This window comes from Ischnura elegans, chromosome 5, assembly GCF_921293095.1.
Source record: "Ischnura elegans chromosome 5, ioIscEleg1.1, whole genome shotgun sequence".
Lineage (NCBI taxonomy): Eukaryota > Metazoa > Arthropoda > Insecta > Odonata > Coenagrionidae > Ischnura > Ischnura elegans.
This window is the reverse complement of record NC_060250.1, coordinates 104879382-104902785: the sequence shown is the minus strand read 5'-3', so window position 1 is coordinate 104902785 and position 23404 is coordinate 104879382. Positions and strand designations below refer to the sequence as shown.

Below are 23404 nucleotides of genomic sequence, written 5' to 3'. Positions count from 1 at the left end.
TAGGAACAATCATTTTGGTTTTTGTGCCTTCCAATTTGTACTATGTCGATAAAACCATTATTGTCGATTCAATATAAATCTGTGAAAGTTCTTACGATGATATCCATTCCGTCGCAAGTGAGCGCATTAATGCTTACGAAAATATAAAGAAGAAATCCAAGTGCAAAGGATTTTCACGCTACACATAAGAAAATGAACATTAATGGAAGAGGAACCAGATTAGACAAGTCATGTATAGGTAGCAGAACAATGTAAAGTTTATTTCCTCTGCAAAATAATGAATGTATCCACAAAATATTGACGAAACCTTCTCGTATTCACAAACTGAAAGTTTATCGATACCGACCCCATCACCTGATGCAAACAAAAGCCATCATATTTGTTTCGTAAGAGGTACTCTCCTGTACCTCATCCCACTTCACCCAATCGTCATCTAAGGCATCTTCACTACTCGGCTAACTTTTTAACGGCTAAAAAATATAACTCCGAGGTCGCACTATGCCTCAAACAACATCAACAAGATTAGAATTCCAGTGGACAGTGGATATTTGTGTTTTTATGCCACAAATTATTTCCGCATATTGCTTCCTCCTGAATTAGATACGACATAACTTGAAAAGCGTCAATGGATTCCTTGTTAATGGCCATTATGATGAGCCGGGGAATGAGAAAGGCATTCTCTAGGCTCACTGTCATATCAATTCTGACACGTATTTTTCCCATTTATGACCGACCAGCGATTATAGCCGTTAACATTTCCTTCATGTCAGGTTCTACTGTGGATAATGCAAGGGATTCAAAATTTCTTACAAGTTTCTAGGAGCTGAATCGGTTCTCTCTGATGGCGTCATTTGTCCTCAAACAATAAGTGTAGCTTCTGTATCACATGGCACTTATTTTCAAGATAGAACAATGCTAATAAAAGTCAGCCTCAGCTGTTACCATAAAGTTTCCAATAAAACAGTTGGTATTAGTCTAACATCCTATTTTATTTCCAGCGGAAGTACAAATTTGGAAATTCCTACAGAGCCAATGGTTTATTTTGAAGCAGCTGTCGAAAGTTGAGGCTATTAGTACGACGGAGGAAAGCGAGTAGGTAGGCTCTCTAAGATTTTTTCGGGAAGCGTAGAAGGAAACCTAGAGTAGGTATCAGGTTATTATAAGCAAAAGGCGCCCAGAACATGGCTTAACGCCCTCTCCATCGGATGGAGGTCTGTACCTGAGGAGCCCATCTAGGGGTACCACTTGAGCGCTGATGTTGAGATGCCCTCCACACAGCACTCAATGAGGGATCGGGCGACCTCCGGAAAATCTCTGCGACAATGGGGACTTGAACCCAGACCCACGATGTGAGCAGCCAAACCTGTAGCCTCCACACGTCCATTAATTACGCGAGGTGATTTTGGCGATTTTCGTACCCCATTTCCCCCTTAGTGAGATATCGTCCCTTCCCTCTTACCTCACGTTAGATTGTTGAAAAAGCGTATTTTCAGTGTAAACACGTTAATCTATGCTTCATTGGCTTGTATTTAGAAAAAACAATTTTTTCAATTATTTTTACTTGATAGTATTTAAGATTACTAACAGAGGACAGAGCGAACTATCTAACAGTGACGCCCCTCCTCATCAGATGCACCAGACATAGCTTATTCATCCCATTTTTCTCGCAATTTTACCCTTTTTCTTACGAAGTGAGATTGGGTGAGAATCGGCTTGACCCCCTACCCCCTAAAAGCACCTCACCTAATTAATGGATGCCCCCCAACCGATCGTATTTTCGATAAAAACTCATTAAGAATTCAGTTCCGATGCATAGGCCATCACTAAAAAATGAAAGAAATAGAGAGGCTCATTCCCTGTCGGGTGTCTTTGCGCCGCGTTATCTGTTTACGTACTTGCATGTGGAAGCGGGCTTGCGGTTTCGTCGATTGACGCGCCAAGTCACCCTACGGTCCTAACGCGGAACTAGCGTTGTCTTTTTCCGAGTGGAACTCCCCGAGTGACATGCCACTTAATCAGAGAGGAAGTGTCTCTGTATCAAGGGGAAGGACTGACTTCGACCAGCACTGTGTATGATGGTACGGTTGAGATCATAATTATATTAGGGAAATTTACATATACTTCCACGACAGATAACTTCAGCGAGGATTTAATGATTGTATCTTTTCTGTTTTTTCTAGTATGTCAATATGAAACCACATAATTCGTAGATAAATCAATAGATCAAAAGTTTGGGTTAATTTTCAGGGAAAAGACGATAAGCGCATAAAATGCGTGGCTGTTGGTCAAGAGGGCGTCGGAAAAACCTGTCTTCTAACAACCTATGCGAAGCAAGAATACCCTGAGGAATACCATCCAACGGTGAGTTTATATACTAAAAAATTCATTATAATTCATCGTATTTTTTTATTGTAACTCAGTGACCGGACTCACGACAATACGCGGATAAAACGTTCGGCCGTTGGACTAGGCTTCTCATTTTCCCATCGTACAACTTCTAACCTAATAAGAAATGTAATGTAGAATAAAAATTGCGATGCCAGGCTATCTTTATTTTCCAGGCCACTAGGGAGACAGGATGCAGCCTTATCTGACACAGCGACATCACTTAAGGCATTATATCACATTAGACGGAAAATACGAGTCGAGTTGTATTCACTGTAAAATAATTATGACTGAAAAGCTTTGTAATGAGTGAATAACGAAACTTCAATGTTACTAACTGTTTTCGTAAGTTATTATCCTTACGATCAATATAGTGAAGCTCATTGGAACACAAAGAATGCATTGGAACTTTGCTACGTCCGCAATATTGCGAATCCATAGGTCCGTTTGGAACTTAAAATATGTCTTACAGGTTTATAATCTCTTATAGGCTTTCTCCAGAAACAGGATAAAATTATTCTCATTATGAGCCTACATTCAACCTATCACATGCAGAACGCGATTATAAACTAATGGCGAACCTGATCAATGCTTCTCAGAAAATGCCCGTCGGTTTTTCTCCTCTGCTCCATTAGCTATGATTGCTATAATCTTAGTCTAATACGCACAAGTATCAACAGAATTTTATATGAAGCAGAGAGATTGGGACACATAATTTTATGAATGAATTAAATGGTTTTACCTATATTAATCATCCTCCCTGCGTTTTAATTAACGGGCTTTCTGTTCGTCGCGTTTTAATACCCATGACTTTTTTATGTTCAAAGAGAGTTTGGATTCCCAAGCATCCTTTTCGGTACCATTCAGTCTAGTTACACCACAAGAAAAGCAAAGAAGCAGCTGCACAGGAGGGGAATTATCTTGGAATAACCTTCCATATATTCCATTCCTCGTAAAACTAAATTTAAACAGTAATCGTGAAATGCACGTTGCTCCAAGAAAGCCAGTTAACAGCAATGGTAGTCGCATTAGCCCAAATTTTGCCTCAAAATTAGATCGTCTTCTCGTTGATAAAAAATAAGTACTATTTTAAGCCATACTATGTTCCAAAATTATCCATTTCTGAAACTACAGACTTATTACTTTCACCCCACGTTACTAATTATCATATATATGTAGTACATTTCCAAAATGGAATGAGAATAACTTGAGAGAGCCAACAGGGGGGAAGTCTTATTGATGCCTGAATTTTCAACGGTACTATCTCTGCTTTAAAATTTGGGGTCAGTTCTCGTTAAGTATAATTTCAATTATATTTTATTATTCTTGTAACACTCCACTCTTTCATTTTTAAGAAAGCTAAAATTGCAAATATATAGTTTCAATCACTAGACTTTCTCTGGAAACTACTCATGGTTCCATCAGATGGAACGTATTCCCAGAACAAAGAATTCACTTGAGGACGTAACAATGCATAAAAAGGCTTTATTGTATTAACATCTTACAGGAAAAACGTGTAACTTTACTTTTCTGCAAAATGGTATTTCTTTATTTTCACTACAGGTAGTGGACGTGTATCACACGGAGCAGAAAGTCAATGGAAAAATATACGCCATAGAGCTCCTGGACACTTCAGGTATTATAGCACCATTGTATACGTATAGGTACGTCTATTGTTTCTTGGCAAATTTTGACTAATCAAGTGTTCCCCTCTCTCAGGCTTGGATGAACATGATAGCATACGTCCGCTCGGTTACCCGGATGCAGACGTCTTCCTGGTTTGCTACAGCATTGGCTCGCTTGCGTCACTTGAACACGTAACGAAAAAGGTGAAGCTCTACATTTTTCTTGTCTAAGATTTTAATTAAAAATCTGAGCCTCAGAGCTAAATAACGAGCATTGATTATAAAAATAATCATGAAAGGAGTCCCAGGAGTTCAATGAGTAGGAACCCGCAGCGTTACCCTCGTTTAAAAAAAATCGTTTATTTGTTTTTTTTTCCGTGGGAATGCATAAGTTTTTCCATAGGAATGCATATGTTTTTAGGCTTGAAAATAAATATTTAAATTATCCGTGAAATTTCTTCTTTCCGATCCATATCTAAATTTGCTCTTGAATCAAATTTCCAAAATGGATTTCTAAATGTACTGTTGTCACAAAGAACGTGCTTTTCTCGACAATGATTTATTTTACCGTTGAATTATTTTTATTTTATTTATTTATTTTATTCTCAAACGACCGGATACAGCTCTTATTGGCCATTTTATACCGGAGTATTCAACAAATGTAACAAGTAAACCTACACGAACAACCATGCCCAGGACCGGGGAAACCTACCCAGGCGGGACTCGAACCCGCGACCTCTTGTTTGGCAGGCGAGGATGTTACCCCACCGCCACCGAGGCTGAAATTAAATTTGAAAACAGTCGTTTAAAGACTAAATGCAATTAGAGAACTAACTTTCATTTTTGTCTAGAATAAGATTGGGACTAATTGTAAGAGAACAATACAAGAAATGATGAACTGTACACAAAACAGTTCTCTACAGAGAGTTTTTTTTACCGTTGAATTAAAATTGAAAACAGCAGTTTAAAGACTAAATGCAATTGCAGAATTTGTCGAGAATAATGTTGGGACTAAGAGAACAATACAAGAAATGATGAACTGTACAAACACAGAGAGTTATATAAAGGCATAAAAAAGATATTGACTCAGTAAAAGATTATATGAGTGTTGATTACAATTTTTTGATAATAATCGTAATTTTTTCTAACCCTTCCTTTAGTGGGTTCCAGAAGTTAGGACGCATAATCCCCGAGTTCCCGTCATTCTAGTGGGAACCAAGGCAGACCTGAGGGACGAAATCGAGGACGAAGAAGAATCAGATTTGGTGGAAGATAAAGAGGCTGCAAAAATTGTCAACGCCCTCAGTCTCTACTCGCATGTCGAATGTTCCGCTCAAGCCCTGGTAAGCGGAAATCAACACGACACATTACCACTCGGGTAATTATTTTTTTCTAGAATCATGATAGAGAAATTAAGTACAATTTTTCATTATTTACAGAGTGGCGTGAACGAACTATTCGATTTGGCCATCAAAGCAGCACTGGAGACGAAGAATAGTTATAAAAAAGAGAAAGGAAAATGCTTACTGCTGTGAGGGTAGCATCCACTGCTCAGGTATCACAGTTGTCCACGAAATTTTATCAGGGTGGTACTCGTGCTATTAAGCTACTGTACATACTGAATGATAGTTTTAAACATTATTATTATGAATTTTTAATGTACGAAAAAAATTAAAATAAATGTATGCCCCGTTATTGAGAAGGTATTTTAATAATTTATAGTTCCGTTAAAAAGAAACGCGCTTTTACCAGAGATTCATTCAGAGTTTCATTTTAAATAAATTTCCCCATTGAATATTGAGTTCATGCATCTACAAGTCCCTCATTGAATGACGGTAGGAGGAAAAGCTATGGAATAATGAACTGTCAAAATAAAATATGTAACAGCAAATAAATATACATCTATTTTTCGAAGAACAACCTCTTCTCTCGTGCATGAACTACATTTCATTTTTTTACATTTAACCCCCTCCACTTTTCGTCGACAATTGAAATATTTTCTCCGGCCCCACGTCATCCCGCCGCGTCGGTTAGCAAAATTTAAATTCTAATTAAAAATTTTTACTCAATTATTTAGAAAGTTATGAAGCTTGTGGTGTCAGAAACATGCCATGCGTCCTTCCTTAAGTTAATCTCGGAAGTATTTTCAACGCGATGTTGACGAGCGATAAACGTAAACAGGCACACTTTAATTGCTACCATACTTAAAGACAACACTCATTCCTCCCAGTCTTCTTCCTCCGTAAATGTTAAGGCTACCCTATCTCCTCTCCTCCCCCAGCGCTGGCAACGAAAGTCTACGCTCGACCCCTTTGATGTGCGGAGCGAAGGTGGTAAAAAAGAAGCGGGAGTAAAATTAAGTGTTGATGCCCCGTCGTTCATTTTGTACACCGGCTGAGAATTGTTTTCAGAAAGTCAATCCTAGTGTGTTCAGTAGCGATGCACGAGGAAAAAAACTGAAAACAAATAATTAAAGTACACGTACGTAGGTTTCCGCGGTGATTACTTGAGTTCAGCATTCTTTCGGGCTGCATCCGCGTCCGTTGTCGAAGAACCACAACAGTTTCGCCAGCTCTCCTGCCAGCGTCCTCAGGTGAAGGATGAAGTGAAGCTTTTAGTCCTCTCTTATATAGGCAATTTTTTGGCGCCAATTCGGTGGATTTCTTTCGACCAATCAGGGAACGTCCTCGTATTTGCGTCGAATATACCTTTTCCACGCGCTGTGCAAAGGATAGCCATCCTCCCTGTTAAAGTTCGCTGGTCTTTTGACTATCTCAATGGCCTCTCTTATTATTCTCGGGAAGTACTTGTCTTCTCTCGCAATTATTTTGGCGTCGTCAAATAAAATTGAATGTCCGGATTCACTCCAGGCGTGCTCCGCGATGGCAGAGGCTTTGAACTGTTTGTTTTTGGTCGCTCTTCGGCCTGAGCGAACACCGAAGAGCGACCAAAAACATGAGCGAACACCGAAGAGCGACCAAAAACAAACAGTTCAAAGCCTCTGCCATCGCGGAGCACGCCTGGAGTGAATCCGAACATTCAATTTTATTTGACGACGCCAAAATAATTGCGAGAGAAGACAAGTACTTCCCGAGAATAATAAGAGAGGCCATTGAGATAGTCAAAAGACCAGCGAACTTTAACAGGGAGGATGGCTATCCTTTGCACAGCGCGTGGAAAAGGTATATTCGACGCAAATACGAGGACGTTCCCTGATTGGTCGAAAGAAATCCACCGAATTGGCGCCAAAAAATTGCCTATATAAGAGAGGACTAAAAGCTTCACTTCATCCTTCACCTGAGGACGCTGGCAGGAGAGCTGGCGAAACTGTTGTGGTTCTTCGACAACGGACGCGGATGCAGCCCGAAAGAATGCTGAACTCAATTAAAGTACACATTCATTCAGGATGGCTGCTAGTGTATCAAGCTGAAATTTCCAAACTTTTAAAGACTTTCCACACAATTTTTATAATTTTACATACTTTTTGATACTATTTATATTTTACTGAGGATTAATGAAAAGTTTATTTCGAGTATTCTACAGAGAGGCGCACTCGAATGTTTCTGACAACACAAGCTTAAAAGCTTTCTCAATTATTTTTCTGAATTGAAAGTTTAACTTATGGGGACAGTTTTACCAACGGGCGGGAGGATTTGGAGATGAAAAAATGAGAAAAATATGAAAATGAATTGGAAAAGGTGCTCCGGCTAAAAACTTCGCATCGCAGCCAACTCTTCAACCCTAAGAAAAATACATAGGTAAAAAAAGATAATTCATCTTAACTGAACAAAAATGTGATTATATGCAGTCAAATAAAAATCTTAAATCAAAGTACGCAAAATTACCTTTCAAAATGAATTTGAACAATATTAAAATACGTTCTGAATTACGAGTTGGGAATGGTTCGTTAAAATGATTCAGGAAGCTTACGCTTACAAGTGGGAAGGAAAAAAAACAACATTTGAATTTTAAAGCAAAGACCATTTCTTTTAGATTTGTTTATAATTTTTCCGACCTTTCATGACTTAACAGACACCATAAAATTCCCCGACTTACCAGGTTTTCATGAAGATTGGCCACCTTGCTTTTCATGAAGATTGCCACAGCAGCCATTTATTGGGTACTTCACGGCATGGTGCAACCCTGTATACTCGTGCAATATAAAATAACCTACCCTCACGAAAGCTTCCTTCGGACGGGGATGATGAAATTTTCCAGGATTTACGAAGGGGTTGATGAAGGATTAGGTCAGTAGGAAGTAAATCTTGGGGTGGAGTAGAGGGGGGGAGGGCAGTGGGCGTAGTCTCAGTCTAGTATTTGAGAGGGGTCAGGAAAAAATAATGACTGCATCGATTATTCCGCAAATGGTCACGGTCAGTGAACCCTGCGGGGCCAAGTGACGGCGATAGAGAAAGGGGTTGCGAGAAGGGGAATTTCCAGTTGGTTGCGGCGGAGAATTATGGCGAGGGGTGAGTTGGCATAGGGGAATGTACAGCCACGGAGTCGACCGTGGGGTGAAATTGGCCTGGTATAAAAAAGGAGGGGCACGAAAGGATATGGAAAGTATAGAGAAATTGAAACTGAAGTAGAATAGGTGCTCCAACTAAAAACTTCACATCGCCAAGTCCAATTCCAGCCTTCTTAAAAATAGATAAAAAAAAAGAGATCTGAAAACTCTTCCAGAACTAAATAATCGGAGCCATGTTCACACGAAGATTTCATGAGCTGCAATAACTGCGGCCGTATCGAAAAAAATACCTTCCGTAAGACTATTTTTTTCAGGAACGTGGAGAGGGCCCTTGAAGACAAATTCACTAACTTTTAAACTTTTCTTAGGGTCTTATCTAGAAGTCTGTTTTCAAATGATATTTTCACTTTAATTTCCACAGGAGGCCACTCTTCTTCGAATAATTAATTTTATATAACCCGTTTGAGCGACGGGAGGTAAGTCGGTGTGGGTACTTACCTCATTCTTCATTAATCCACGCGTAAGACTTAGCACTAAGAATCATAAGATATTCTTTGGGTCCCTAATGCTGTACCGCACATTTTAAAGTCTCCTTATATCTTCACCGGCCGCCCTTGCTAGAATGCTTTAGATAAACGCGTCAAATACTTTTGTTCGAATTAGGAGAAGCACTAAGCATAACAAAAGAATTGAGAAAATTCCAAGAGCTGTAGTATTGAACTAATCGAAACCCTTTCGCCCGGATGGGCAGGACATAACGCCTCTTGAAATATTCCAAGAGGTTTTGTCTATGACCACCCACACGCTTTTCGCTAGCAAGGATGAATGACGAAAGTTACTCTCCTTGTGTATATTCTTATCATCAATGGAGACTTAATGCGAATATCCAATATCATATGGAAAAATAGATGATACTAGAACCAAATTTCATTATCTTCCACAATAGTAGCAGCTTTATCTCCAGCGGGAACATTTATTTTTTGTGAATCTAGCTATTTTCCTTTCGTAAATCTAGTTATTTTCCAACGGTAGATTGCTTTCCTTCCCTCTTTTAGAAATGTCAATCCAATAATTTGCCTTGCGAATAGAGTTTTACTGAAACTGCAACTGAGGCGAGAGAGTAACCCTTCCAAGCGCTAGCAATAAGAGTATACCCAATCCTCAATGCTGTTTGCAATGAGACGAGTAGTTTGATCAAAAATTCATTGCAAACGACAGTAGGACAGCCGACATTTTCCCAGGCCAGCCCATCGAATATAAGATGTGATATCTGTAGTGAATTTCTCTTATTTATCCACATTGGAGGAAAATATGTGTGGTAAATGAGCACACGACTGAACACTTAAAATTTAGTGAGGGCAATTCTTCCCCTCTCCTCAGTGGCAATTCGCCCAGTACGAATGTGGGGCGAAAACTAGACTTATACAACAAACTTCTTTCTTTTCATTAGGCCAACCTTCTCTTTCATTACTCACCTCCTTAAAGGCCTTACGAAGATCTTCGGAGTCATCTTCCAACGCGGTTATTGTCCAATCACTTACAAGAAATATCATTCTAAAATGAGCACCAGAATAAATAAACAGGACACCAATACTTCTCGGAGAATGCTCAGAGTTTGACGGCAATTATTCTTGAAGATATCGCCAGATACCTTTAAAACAAAAACAACGAAAGTTTCCTGTTGAGATAATTATAATTTGAATTTTAGGTACTTAAAAAATAAACATATTTTTAGAAAATTTAATTTTTATTTAAGTACGAAAATAAAATATTTTTCCACGAAAAATTAGTCAAGGTTATGAGCAAAATAAAAATAAGACAATAATTCATCAACCCATACGTGATTCAAATGGTATAATTCAATAAAAAATCGGAGTATCGCCGATCATGATTTTTTTAGTAATTTTCTAGACTAATGACTTCTGATTATTATTAAATATCTTGTCAATGACACGTTGAATCGATTGTTGGAAAAAATAAACTGTGGAATGTAGGTAGGGTAGTTTTTTCCCGACTTGAGAATGGTATTAGCTTTTAAGAGGAGTATTTCGGAAAGTTTTAAAATAATAAGAGAGTTCCTTCATAATACCCATGATCTAATACAGAAGGACCTCTCTATTGAAGTTGTTAAAATCACATGCGGTGATTTTACACCACCTGCTAACCTACATTTTGCTATCTAAGAAAAAACTTTTAAATACCCTAAACCTCGTGGAATGCAGACAATTATTGAATATATTACTTGCTGTGTTTTCATGATTTTGAAATGCAAGTAATTTACAATACAAAGGAAGTTCTATAATTAATCCACAAACGGAAAGTCTTCTTTTCTTGTAGGATTAATCGCAGAATATGCGTACACAAGTGGAAATTGACTTCTAAATTCGTAGAAAACTGAGCATGAGAGTGATTCCAGTTATAAACCATTTCTTATTCTTTGACAGACTATTTTCAAGTAACAAGGGAGCAGCAAGCACACAAATTTCGGGCCTTGAATTCTACCTCTGCGCGTCAAAATCTGCACTGCATAGCATCGTCGAGAAAGAAATTCTATCATAATATTTCGGGTATCATTTTCGTAAAACATGCTCGCCAGCTGGTAGTCACTGATCCGATTAAACAAATTATTATAACCGGAGAGTCAGTTGATTTCGTTCACACGCATGACCATTACACCAGCCAGGAATGTGCTGTACTCATTCATATTGTATTTCTACTTCACATCAGTAACACGTTCGGCGAGAATACGATGCATTTCTTATTCACGAAAATCGTTTAAAGAAGGATAGCGAGAGAAATTAGAGAAAATTGTTAGTGATAGTGGGACTTGTTCGGGAGAAGTTAATGGCGATAAGAGAAAATAAATAAGACAAACTCCAAGATTTGATCAATTACTCTTATTCATCGACATTCATTACTTCATCATGGTGTTCAACACTTCACGGGTGTTGAAAAGGACCCAAGATGATCTACACTAAATAAAAATTATTTAAGAAGCTATCGCATGAATCGAACGTGTATGTTACCTCTCAACGAGCATGCAGTAACCCGACAACAGCATACGTAAAAAAAGTAAAAGTAAAATAAATGTGAGGCGGGCGTCCCTTTTTCTGTGCTCTGACCAAAGAGAAGTATTTTGATGCCCGGATCGACCCGATTAAACCGTGATAAGAAGTCCCGCATGGCGCCTAAATTTTTAATCTAGTTTATACCAGATATGAGAGCGATGCTGCGCTGTCAGGGGCCGAAATATCGACATACTTTTCTTTCGCCGGAGCATCGAATAAGACTTACCCGCCTAAAATATTTTGAAAATATTAAAATTATTTGGGGACCTTCTACTCCAACGTTCAAATCGTGGAGTACGTAAGCAGCTCACGCGTTACCTCCTTCATAAGATGAACATTTTAGGAAGCGTGTCAGCGAGAGTGAGACAACACCCACCGGCAGTAGAGAAATAGGATGCAATTCCGAATTGTAAATCCAAATCTGCGAACTATACCAAGTGCAGGCCTATCAATGATGCATGAATTATTTTATGCCCACAGCGTGTGATTATAACATCACCCCTAGTTAAATTAAAACATCAGGGTTCATACTCAGCGGTGGACAAAATAATCCGATAAGTCGTAACGATAAGCACAGCTCGTAAAGCTGCTCCACATAGAGAGAAATTCCTGTCTCACATTATGCTCCCAGCCATTTTTCAAGTTTTGAAGAAAAAAAATTATTTGCTCTACCGGCACTTTCATAATAAATCTTGGAAAGTATTTAGTGAAATATTTAGCGACAAGGGATATTATTATTGATTTGCAAAGACTTGCAACGCTAACCAACGTCAATATTCTCTAGCTTGATCTCCACTGTCATAGAGGTATCATGATTTTAAAAACTTAAACACACAGATCCGAATTTCAAAATAAAATAATTTTTGTCATGTTTAATACGTAGAAGAATTATTATACTTTAGATAGAAACGTAGGCGTTGACACACAGAATATTCTCAGGCATAACTAAATGAAAATTAATAGTTCTATTGAATTCATGAAAATCTACTTCTGGCTTTCGTAAATTTTCACAAAATTTAATAAATCACCGAATTCACCCAATATGGCCATAATAAGGTGTCTACTCAGGTACGTTTTCAATTACAATACTTCACCAAGTAGAAAATAGGCCTGGGTAAAGCCAAACCACTATACTATTATCAAACCTATTTGGCGCCCGTGACTAACTAAAGGGCAGCCACCCCCTAAAACTAAAAGGTTCAAGATTCAATTTTGCTCCACCCTTTGCGGCACCTGAAGCAGTCGCTCTGTTCGCCAACCTTAGTAGTTATGGGTCTCAAGAAAAATATTCATTGCCAAAATACTAAGATTTCAAACGAGCTTTTTGCATTCCATTAGGTTCCAATTATAGAAACGCACGTTATGATGAAATAAAAATTACATATTTTCAACAACTATTAGGAATAACACCAAATACAGTTGTATTTAACAGCTCGATTTTGCCTTGGACTCGTACTATTTAATTTTTAATACTTCTTTCTTACTTCTATACGACAAACATCTGTTATTTTTGGAAAAGTTATTAAAATTATCAAATCCATAACACTTAGCCAGATAAACGGAATAAAAATGTAGGTAAATAAATAGTTTTACGGGAAGGAAAGAGAGAAGTGGACGGCGACTGCTCAGCGAATTACATAAACACGATAGTGTGCCTGCACCTTAAAAAATGTAAAGACATTAATGTTCAATTTGCCAGAATAAAACTTACCCCCTAAAAAAACAATCTATGATGGCTATTAGGGGAGCATTTAGATGTATACCTACACGATACATTCCAGGAAGCGACGTCTGCCACTACAGAGACACCCGACTCGGTACCAGAATACGTATTTGCTGCAATGGCTTGCCTAATTGATGTTAAAAACATCACGTATAGGTACGATATTAGTGCCACAGAGTTAAAATTTTACGAATCTCATAATCATCCATTAGATGACACACAAAATTTACCCCCACTGAAGTTCTCTTTAGGGAGAAGAAAGTGGTTCCATGGGTGCCATGAACTGGCGTGGAAATTATTACCACGGGTATTTGCGCACGACATGTGGTAATATTTATCCCATTTACTATAAACATGGATATCAATTACGAATAATTGGCTCTATTCCGGATCGAAACAGACTAATGGAAAAAAACATTTTTAAAATAGGGCCGTTTTAAACCCATTCATTGTTCATAAATACATACTTTCCTTTTCAGACCAATTCAACTAAAACGCTACAACTCCGCCGTTTTTAATCTAAATACTTCCATAACAAGAAATCAAAGGAAATATTTTTTTTTCAAAATTTGCAAAGAACATTGCCACAAATATAAAGAGATCGTAACCGATACTCCGAGTTCATAAATATAAATTCTATTGCGCCCACTCATAAGGTCCGAAAAGGCAGTATCAGCTGAGATATGGATTAGATTACGGGAATAGCAGCTCATTGTCACCAGTACAAAATGTACACAGAGATAAGGTCTTCGACGAGCGGTGGCAGTCGCTGCCTGCCACGTGCGAGTGGAGACCAATGGCTCTCGCAGGACGGAACTTCCTATCAGGTTCCAAGGCGCTAATTACAGTGAATAGTAAACAGCTCATTGTGAAGCGGATCGTCGGAATCCTTCCGGTGATTAGAAACGAAAATTACGGCCGACTAGGCTGTCCATTCAGTTGAACCATCAGAAGCCGTGCGATGATTCCACGGAGGAAAGTTATTTTCCGTCATCGGGATTCAAATCCAGGACAGATAATTTGTCAAAATATATATTTATTTACATCAGAAAAATAATACAGAGATTTCAGGTAGTTCGGTCCCTTCCGACCTAGCAGTATACCGTAGCTTCTGATCAAAAGATCGTACAAGAAAATCGGCATTGGCAACTGGGGGATTTCATCTCAAATCAGGCAGAGGGGTGTCAGGTGACCATCACCGATTTCTCTGAAATTTATATATGTGAAAGCAGTATCCTTATGATGAATAACGTTGACTTTATCTCTGCTCAGAACTGAACCGTCATAAAGTTACCGCCCCTTGAACATTGCAGGGTCAGGCCTCTGAGTAAAAAATGAAAAATCACATAAATGCCGATTACTAAGGAACCATGGCCCATAAAGTAGTGGTTATTGTTTTATTTTGAAGAGAATTCATTTATGCACATTATGGCATAACTTGTAAGTCATTTGAAGCAATAATAAACAAATAGGACTTGTTTAAACAATAAAAATTAGTCATTATTTAACAATTTATTACTAAAAAAGGCCACCTTTTATTTTCTCTAAAATTTCTCAGCGGGTAGTTTAAATGTTCTGCTTTTAATTAAAAAAATAAAAAAAGGTAGTATTTTTATACTTTTTGTTTTAAGGCATGTCAAAGTTAGGCGTGTTTACGACTATTTTACACCAAGATTGCATACCTTCAAGGGGGGAAAATGCCGTTTCATTCTACTTAGCATTTATAACAGTGAAAAGTTCATATCTGAATGATTGGTTACATCTATTGACTGAAAGCAAGTTCAATCTTATTTACTTCCATGGCTTCCAATGTGTGCAAACACCCACTGCTACTGGCTGGAAACGGTGAATGAGTCGCAATTTGCACAGAGTATTTTTCAATGGCACTTCACATAAGTCTTTCTTCTACTTTGGGCCATGTGGAACATTTCGATGGACCATGTGGATGCATAAATGAGACACTAAAGTCAATCTCTTCTAAAGACACTACAGTGATTTTTGAAAATGACCAGGTTTTTCGGAAACACACAATGAAGTCATTCATGGTGAGATTTTGAGTACTGTATATCATTATATCTGAATTTGTTAGTGTCACAGCTTGTTTGATTGTGTGGATTACATGGAGGATATACTCACATGTTCTACAAAGGACTTGTTTGTATTTACTTGCCACAATTGAAATATCTCAGGTTTCAGTTTATGTCATAATTTTTGACCAATTCTTGCAACTCTGTCAGATGGACCCTATTCATGTCCTGTTGCATTGAACAACCACCAATGACTTTCTTTCTGTTTAAGACTTTTCTCCAAGTCAAATATCTGAAATGTTTTTTTTAACTAGCGGCTGTCTTTTCTAAAATATATGATTTATTTCTCCATATGATATCTTTTTACTCTTTTGTTCTTCTATTTGATTCATCCTAAGAAAAGCATGTGAAGTGTCCTGTGAGAAATCATCTGAAGTGCCTGCATACCTTAGCTATTATATTCCACACAGGTTAATATTGATATCTGTACTTTTTGCCAGTCATACGGTTGCACTTAATCTGGAAGAATCACACTCTAATTCTCGGAAAAGTTTAAATGAAGCACCAACTCCACACCAATTAGTGTTACCGACTTCTCTTTTTGAATAGCTTCCCTTTCTTTTTTCCAGATATGGTGATGATAAACACCTTTCTTGGTTCAATCCTAAACTTCAGCAATGAATTTGTCTGAATGAATGTTTTGTCTGAATGATTCTCAATGGCAGTGAACACATCTCGCTGATTAGGAGTTACACAAGAACAATCTTTATCATCATCCAAGTAAAATGAAAGCACAATGTTGATTGAGCACTATGAGGAAGAGGATGCCAGCAGTATACATCATAATTTCCCCATATTCCGAGTTGTTTTTTAGCTCTGCATGATACGTCAATCGTATGTTTGGTTGAAACTGGAAAAGCAGCCATATTATGTTGTTTAGATTAACTTGTGGAAAAGAATGATAAAATTTGAACATGGTCACTCATAGACATTTCACTCTCGCTTCTTCAAAAGCTGCTGAGACATTATTTTACCATGAAGTACATACTTGACATTTATCACTTTCATTAAGTTAGTAAAATCTTGTCTAATATGAAACTTGCATTTTACACATGTTAACAAGCTCAACTTAGACAGAAAAATAATAAGGTGAAAGTAGCACCTGTACATGGCATCAACAGTTTCATGCTTGGTAGTTAACAGACACGGGACAAGTAAAGCTCACTCTGTAATCCACACAATCAAACAAGCTGTGACACTAACAAATTCAGATATAATGACATACAGTACTCAAAATCTCACCATAAATGACTTCATTGTGTGTTTCCGAAAAACCTGGTCATTTTCAAAAATCACTGTAGTGTCTTTAGAAGAGATTGACTTTAGTGTCTCATTTATGCATCCACATGGTCCATCGAAATGTTCCACATGGCCCAAAGTAGAAGAAAGACTTATGTGAAGTGCCATTGAAAAATACTCTGTGCAAATTGCGACTCATTCACCGTTTCCAGCCAGTAGCAGTGGGTGTTTGCACACATTGGAAGCCATGGAAGTAAATAAGATTGAACTTGCTTTCAGTCAATAGATGTAACCAATCATTCAGATATGAACTTTTCACTGTTATGAATGCTAAGTAGAATGAAACGGCATTTTCCCCCCTTGAAGGTATGCAATCTTGGTGTAAAATAGTCGTAAACACGCCTAACTTTGACATGCCTTAAAACAAAAAGTATAAAAATACTACCTTTTTTTATTTTTTTAATTAAAAGCAGAACATTTAAACTACCCGCTGAGAAATTTTAGAGAAAATAAAAGGTGGCCTTTTTTAGTAATAAATTGTTAAATAATGACTAATTTTTATTGTTTAAACAAGTCCTATTTGTTTATTATTGCTTCAAATGACTTACAAGTTATGCCATAATGTGCATAAATGAATTCTCTTCAAAATAAAACAATAACCACTACTTTATGGGCCATGGTTCCTTAGTAATCGGCATTTATGTGATTTTTCATTTTTTACTCAGAGGCCTGACCCTGCAATGTTCAAGGGGCGGTAACTTTATGACGGTTCAGTTCTGAGCAGAAATAAAGTCAACGTTATTCATCATAAGGATACTGCTTTCACATATATAAATTTCAGAGAAATCGGTGATGGTCACCTGACATGATTTTGCACTATCTGCCTGATTTGAGATGAAATGGCCCAACTGTCAACGTCGAATGTTCAAATTAATTGAAGCCGCTGCAGGACACTAAGGTGTGCCTCCAAGAACGACATCCGGAATCATGTAGGTTAGAGGTGGGCGCAGCCGACACAGATAAACTGGTGCACACCGCGACGCCGAGTCATTTGAGAATAAAATCGTGAATCAACTATGACTTGGTGGAAATGCGATACATCCATGATAAAAACTACAAATGGCAATTTCCACAATTTAATAAAAAAACTCAACCGATCATGGTTTCGAAATTCTATATTATTTTCACGGTCGATAGCTGAGTTTTGAATTAAAGTGTGGAAATTAACATTCGTAGTTTTTATCATGGATACATCATTAACCGATTCACTTCGTGGTGAACATGGTCATCAAATTCGGCGGGAAAAAAAATGCCCGGAAGCCGTCGAATTTTCAATGCCGGCGCGCATGTCCATTGGTGTAGGCACATACTGCTTGCTCAGGCAAGGCCCACGTCGTCAGCGTCCAGGAAACAGTGGACGATTGCGCATGGAAAGGAAATTGTGTGTGCACCTTTGCAGTCTCACCCACCTGCATTCTGCAGTTTCCCAATTCTTTACGTCTCTCGCAAGAAGAAGTGAAAGTTTTCGCCGTAGCGCGCGCTCAAGCGGTGGAGGAGGCTGGCAATCGGGAGATAGAGAGGGGGAGAGAAAGATCGGAGAGGGGGTGGGGTAGAATGTGAAGAGGAGGGGTCCAGCAAAAATGCTATTTCATTTCTTCGCTGCAGGGCAATCTCGCTCCCAACACGGGAGGTTCTCGATTCTCAACGGTATCGCGAAATCTTGGACGGGCGGGAGGGGTCGCTGCATGCCACGTGCGATTGGAGACCATTGACTCTTAGAAAAGATCATCCAATCAGGTTCCAAGACGGTTAATAACGGTGAATAATAAACAGCCTATTGTGAAGCGGATCGTCGGAGTCGGTGATTACAAATGTTATTGCATTGGTTCCGAGGTTTCCGCAGGGTTTCTCCTCATTGGTAATGGCTTTCGGGCCTTCCTCCGCGTAGTCTTGTCTAAAGACGACGACAGTTTCCCCAGCCATCCTGATGGCGTATTCAGGTCGGAAGTGTTAAATCAAATGTTATTATACTTCCGATTAATCAGCTCATCCAGTTGAACCATCAGAGACTTTGCGAAAATTCAACGGGAGAAAATTATTTTCGGTGATCGGGATTCATATCTACGCCAGATAACATTTGAAAAAATTGTATAATCATAATTTTTCCGTGGATTTGCCAGTGTTCACTATGCTAGAGCGGATTTGTTCATAGTACTCCGCGGAAAATGCTAATTCAGAAACAGACAGAAAAAGCTACTTTCAACCAGAAATTTTAGCGTCCATGGCCAATTTATTGTCTTACAGTGGAGAGATTAGCAGCGGCGGCAACCATATATTTCTGGGTCGCATTAATGTCTGGGGCGCGAACGCACAATTTTTTCATTGCTTGGACTCGGTAGAATTGAATTCTTAGAATTTTTAAACTTTAATGTTTTTTTCGACATATATCCACCTTTTCATGAAACTCTTAGCCTAAATCAATAACCGTGTTGTTGATTAAATCTCTTTAGTCCCTTAAAAACCACCTCCGAGGGCATACGCTACAAAGTCAATCCAAATAAATGGTAGGTACTCGAATAAATAATCAAGTTAACACACGGATAATGAGAAATTGTGCGCCGGAAAAAGACTAACTTGAGTAGCAGAGAAATCGCAAACCAGAGAGCGTGGCTACCAATGTGCACACGCTTTTCATTGAGGGACGTGTCTTTGGACACTTTATCAGCGTTAACAATTCCACCAGCCTTGTTTAGCTTCAGAATTGGCGTGTTTACGTTAGCCATCATTCGGTCAAGGTCGGAACTTCCCTTCGTAACGGAATTCCTTTGTTTCCTTTGCTGAGTAGAGAGCAGCCACAACAGAGCGCGGGGCGCCACAGGCACTAAATTTTTTCTCACGCTCCCTTCCTCTCTCATCTCTTCGACTTAAACCACATACGTCTCAGTTCCAACATGATCCTTTTGAGTGACTACAATTTTTGTATTGCATTTCAACTTTTCTTGAATATTTCCTCACGTTTTCCTATCCGGTATCAGAAGGACGGAGGAGAATTTCCAAATATTTTTGTGGGAAAATACATTTTCCACACATATAAATGCAGGGATGCCGACTTACAAAAAATATTGGGGGGGCCCAAACCGGGGATCTTTCCCCGGGAAATTTTATAAGTAATGAGTTTTAAGTTTTTTAAGCATTTTAGAAGAGTCATATGATCAACATTAGAACCCTGATAACTCGAATCTCGATATCTGGACACTCCGGAGAAAATCGATAAGCCTGACACTTTTTTTCCTCACACTCATTACGAATTTTTGAGGGGGCTCGGGCCCCCTCAGGCCCCATGGAGTCGACGCCACTGTATAAATGACATTGGGCAGTGAGATAACTACGATTTCATCTCTTGATAGGGCACTGAGGACACAATGATGGGATGCTATACCTTCCTATAAGCTAACAAGCATCGCAACTTCCTCCACGGATTTTTACATAACCTGACCCCTTCCGAGTTCCGAACGGTGAAAACTATTATTCTTATTTCATCAGAAGTAGAAACTTGCAAAAAAGAAATGTCAATAAATATCTAGGTAAAAAATCGGCATACAAGATGGAAATTAGCTAATTTAAAAGACAAAAAAAATCTCTCTTACAAGCTCAGCCAGTCATAGAAGAGTATGGATTCTAAGTAAACATAAAATTTGTAGTTTTACCACAAATTGCAAAAATTAGGACGGGGCAATTGGGTTGCCTTGGGTCGATCGAGAAATCGACCTCTACCGACATCCAGACACGCTATAAAATCAGTTCACCGACTTTTATGACGCTTCGGCGTGAATGAAATTTTCCACATACGGGCGACGCTTCGCGGAAACTTAAGCGCAAGCCTTATAAGACACGTCAAACTGGTCCAGATACCGGAAGAAGGACGGGGGTGGGGTAGTAAGACAGGGATGTGACTCATGGCCAGTCGAGAGATAGCCTCTTTCTGCGCGACAAGTTTCGGAGAGCCGAGACCATCTCAACTGGTTGACTTATTAAAGTCCTCAAAAAGAGCGTACCTGATGACCAGGGACATATGCAGGGAAGGGAAACCTCTTGTCCACCATCAAACAAAAAACTAAGAACCCTACAGGCTGCCCACAGTTAATTGTCAGCGCTGCCATCGGCGGGATTAGGAACCATATTAACTTGCGACACGAATTTTGAGCAAATTACGATCGGAGCGCACGGAGACAATCAAGAAGTTCTATGGAGACAATCGTCCTCATGTAGGGTTCTTGAAAAAAACAAACCAAACGAACTTAAGAGTAGATGGCGAGATTTTGTTGTACCGTGTGACAGGTAAACACAAGGAAAGAAAAAATGTGCGTGGCCCACAGAATTTAATTATAAACCGATCTAGATTTCACTCAAATTATGGAATGATAACCTTGAAAATGACATAATATTTCGATACCAAGGTAAATAGTAAAATTATAGTAAAATTCTGTGGACAATAAAATGATTTTCTGTAATTAAGCTACTTCCAAGAAAAAATTTCTTGCTCAGCGAGTAATCTATGGCACAGATTCGAGTGTCATCTATAAAATCCATTCCCAGCTACATCGGTGATTCAACCCGAAGATTGGTTTGGTTTGGGGCAGGGGCGCAGCTAGGACTTAAGGCAAGGGAGGGTTTAGGAGCAACTAATACCGGGGTGTGTGGGGGTATGGAATACCCACCAGGATAAGCGGTAGGTGCGAGATTAATACATTGCGGAATTTGAAGATAAATGGTTCAAAATGGTGATTTTTACGGCTTTCTGAGGGATATTATATTAATCCTTACACTATTTCATTAGTGATATTAATCCAATTAAGTAAACTGGATTAAACTTAAAAATTTCTCTGAGCTCTGGGGAGGGGGTTTTATCCCCCAAAACCTCCCCTCGCTGCGCCACTGGATTGGGGAGAGTAGATCTAACCTTATGTTAAGCCAAATGCACTTGAATTATTCCCCACATTCTGGTTCTGGGACAAGTTCTTTCCCTGGGCAACCACAGATTTTTATTGGGTTCTTTCGTAGATCTCACCTGCGATTTGAGCCTGGTACTTTAGGGCTAGTAGCGAAACGCTTTCCTTCGAGGAAGCTTGCCTGAGCATTGACTGATTTCGATGCAAATTATCACCCTAATTTTTATGTCTGGTCCCTTCACTGCTTTTGTCATAGCGTAGAACTAGAGGACTTCTAATGTATGGGCGTAACAAGACTCCGAATCATGGGTCGGAAACTTGAAATTTCTGTAAAATCAAGATAAGTGGGGAAAGAGTCCGAATGGTCGGACGGGGAACACTCCGGAAAAAACAGTGCTAGGTAACTAACCGGGGAGTTCGGATGTTTCATTTTCTCCGCATAACATTTTTAAAAGCGCTCAAAATTAGAGTAAAGTCGCCAGGAATTAAGGCGCGAATATTTCTGCAAATCGGCCTGCGCCCATTAAGATACGAGCCACGATTTCTGATTCCAAACGAAGGGGGAAGCTAGCCCACCACACTACCGCTTAGGCAGGAAAATGCCCCCCTGATTACGTCCCTACTCTACTACATATCATAGACTCTCTAAAACAGTTACTCGGACCTCCCAATAAACATGAACAAGGGCGTTCACGGTGTCTGCGCAGTAACCAAAAGCTGAAGTCAACAATCAACCCCAGCTTCAATAACATTATGGGAAATTGATGAGACAGGGTTGAAAATGAAATACTTACAAGTTCGTATCATAAATAAACTGAATTTTCTCATTTTTCTTGAGCGTTGAATCTAATAAAAATGAAATTTCCAATCAAAATAAACAAAGATGTAAACAAAAGCTATCATCGGAATTTAGAAATACCATCAGACCCATCAAGAATCACGTGATGTATGGTTCTTGCCATTTAATCTTGGACGCATGCGCAAACGCCGAAAATCGCTCTTGTTTATATTAAGTCGGAGCGTGTGACTCGACGTGCCCGCCGACGCGTCCGTCTTGCGAGGGAACCTCCGAAGTCGTCTTGCGACTAGTTTTTCGCCAGAGACAAGAGGGGCGGGGTGCCGCTGAGGTCAAGAGCCTCCGCATCTCAGAAGAGTCGGTCGTCCTGTCGCGCGGCGATAATGACGCGGGCGGCGACGGTGATTTCGGCGGGGATTTGTTTGCGAACGCGGCGCGGCCTGGCTCCATCCGCCTGCTTTTCTATATAGTCCGAAACAGGTGAAGGTCAAAGCTCCGTCTTACGCAAACCGCTACCCAAACCTCACTCTTCGCAGGGTGTATGCGAGAGCATTCGGCGCATTGGTTCGGCGAGAGCTTATCCACCCGGTGGGTGAAGGTGGAGGGAGGGGAAGAGGAGGAATTAACGGTAGGTATGCGGGGGAAGGGTGAACTCTGTTGCGGGAGAATGCAGCACGCGCATGAGAGGTGAGCACGTGGAAATCATCCCTTCGGCGGAGAAGTCACTCTCGGCCGAATGAAGGTGTTTAACCCCTTGATGAGTTGATATCAACATTAGCCCTGTACAAGGGCGGATCCAGGAATTTTTTTCTGGCGGGAGGGGGGCGGCGGGCATGTGGTCTGACAGGCAAACGATCTTCTCATATTTGAGATTAAAACAGTATAAAACAATTATTTTATGAAATATTCTCTTTATTTCAATATGAAAGTTATTAAATGAGTGATTAAGGCTCCATAGTATACAAAACAAAACGAACGTAATGATAACAGTATTAAATTTTTTCTATTTTTTTGAAGCGAGTGGGGGGGGGGGTAGTGGGGTGCGACCCCTAAATCCGCGCATG

The 23404-nt window shown here is 39.4% G+C and overlaps 2 protein-coding genes across 4 annotated transcripts in view; one reads left to right on the top strand and one right to left on the bottom strand.

The window, feature by feature from the left end:
• LOC124159371 (scoloptoxin SSD14-like) overlaps positions 1-23404 on the bottom strand; it is a 90455-nt gene that overhangs the window by 60794 nt on the left and 6257 nt on the right. Inside the window, exon 2 of one of the 2 annotated variants that reach the window (XM_046535142.1) lies at positions 9954-10129. The exons of the other annotated variant lie outside the window; for it this stretch is intronic. Coding sequence (XP_046391098.1) covers positions 9954-9988 — 35 coding nt within the window. The 5' untranslated portion in view covers positions 9989-10129. The remainder of the gene's footprint in view (positions 1-9953; positions 10130-23404) is intronic. 2 annotated transcript variants of the gene reach the window in all.
• On the top strand, positions 1966-5705 carry LOC124159373 (ras-like GTP-binding protein RHO). Of its 2 annotated transcripts, none has more exons than XR_006864954.1 (6): positions 1966-2078; positions 2181-2361; positions 3949-4021; positions 4105-4214; positions 5171-5353; positions 5450-5705. XR_006864954.1 is itself a non-coding variant. In XM_046535146.1 (6 exons), exons 1-6 carry the CDS (start codon positions 2073-2075, stop codon positions 5543-5545), a joined length of 582 nt encoding a protein of 193 aa, XP_046391102.1. In that variant the 5' UTR covers positions 1968-2072; the 3' UTR covers positions 5546-5705. The 2 variants fall into 2 exon arrangements, 1 of the variants encoding a protein (XP_046391102.1); XM_046535146.1 differs by having other exon boundaries at positions 1968-2078; positions 2248-2361.

Coding starts and splice junctions, on each gene's coding strand:
- LOC124159373 (XM_046535146.1), top strand. Junction 2,362..3,948: donor CTGAGGAATACCATCCAACG/GTGAGTTTATAT, acceptor TTTTCACTACAG/GTAGTGGACGTGTATCACAC. Junction 4,022..4,104: donor AGAGCTCCTGGACACTTCAG/GTATTATAGCAC, acceptor CCCCTCTCTCAG/GCTTGGATGAACATGATAGC.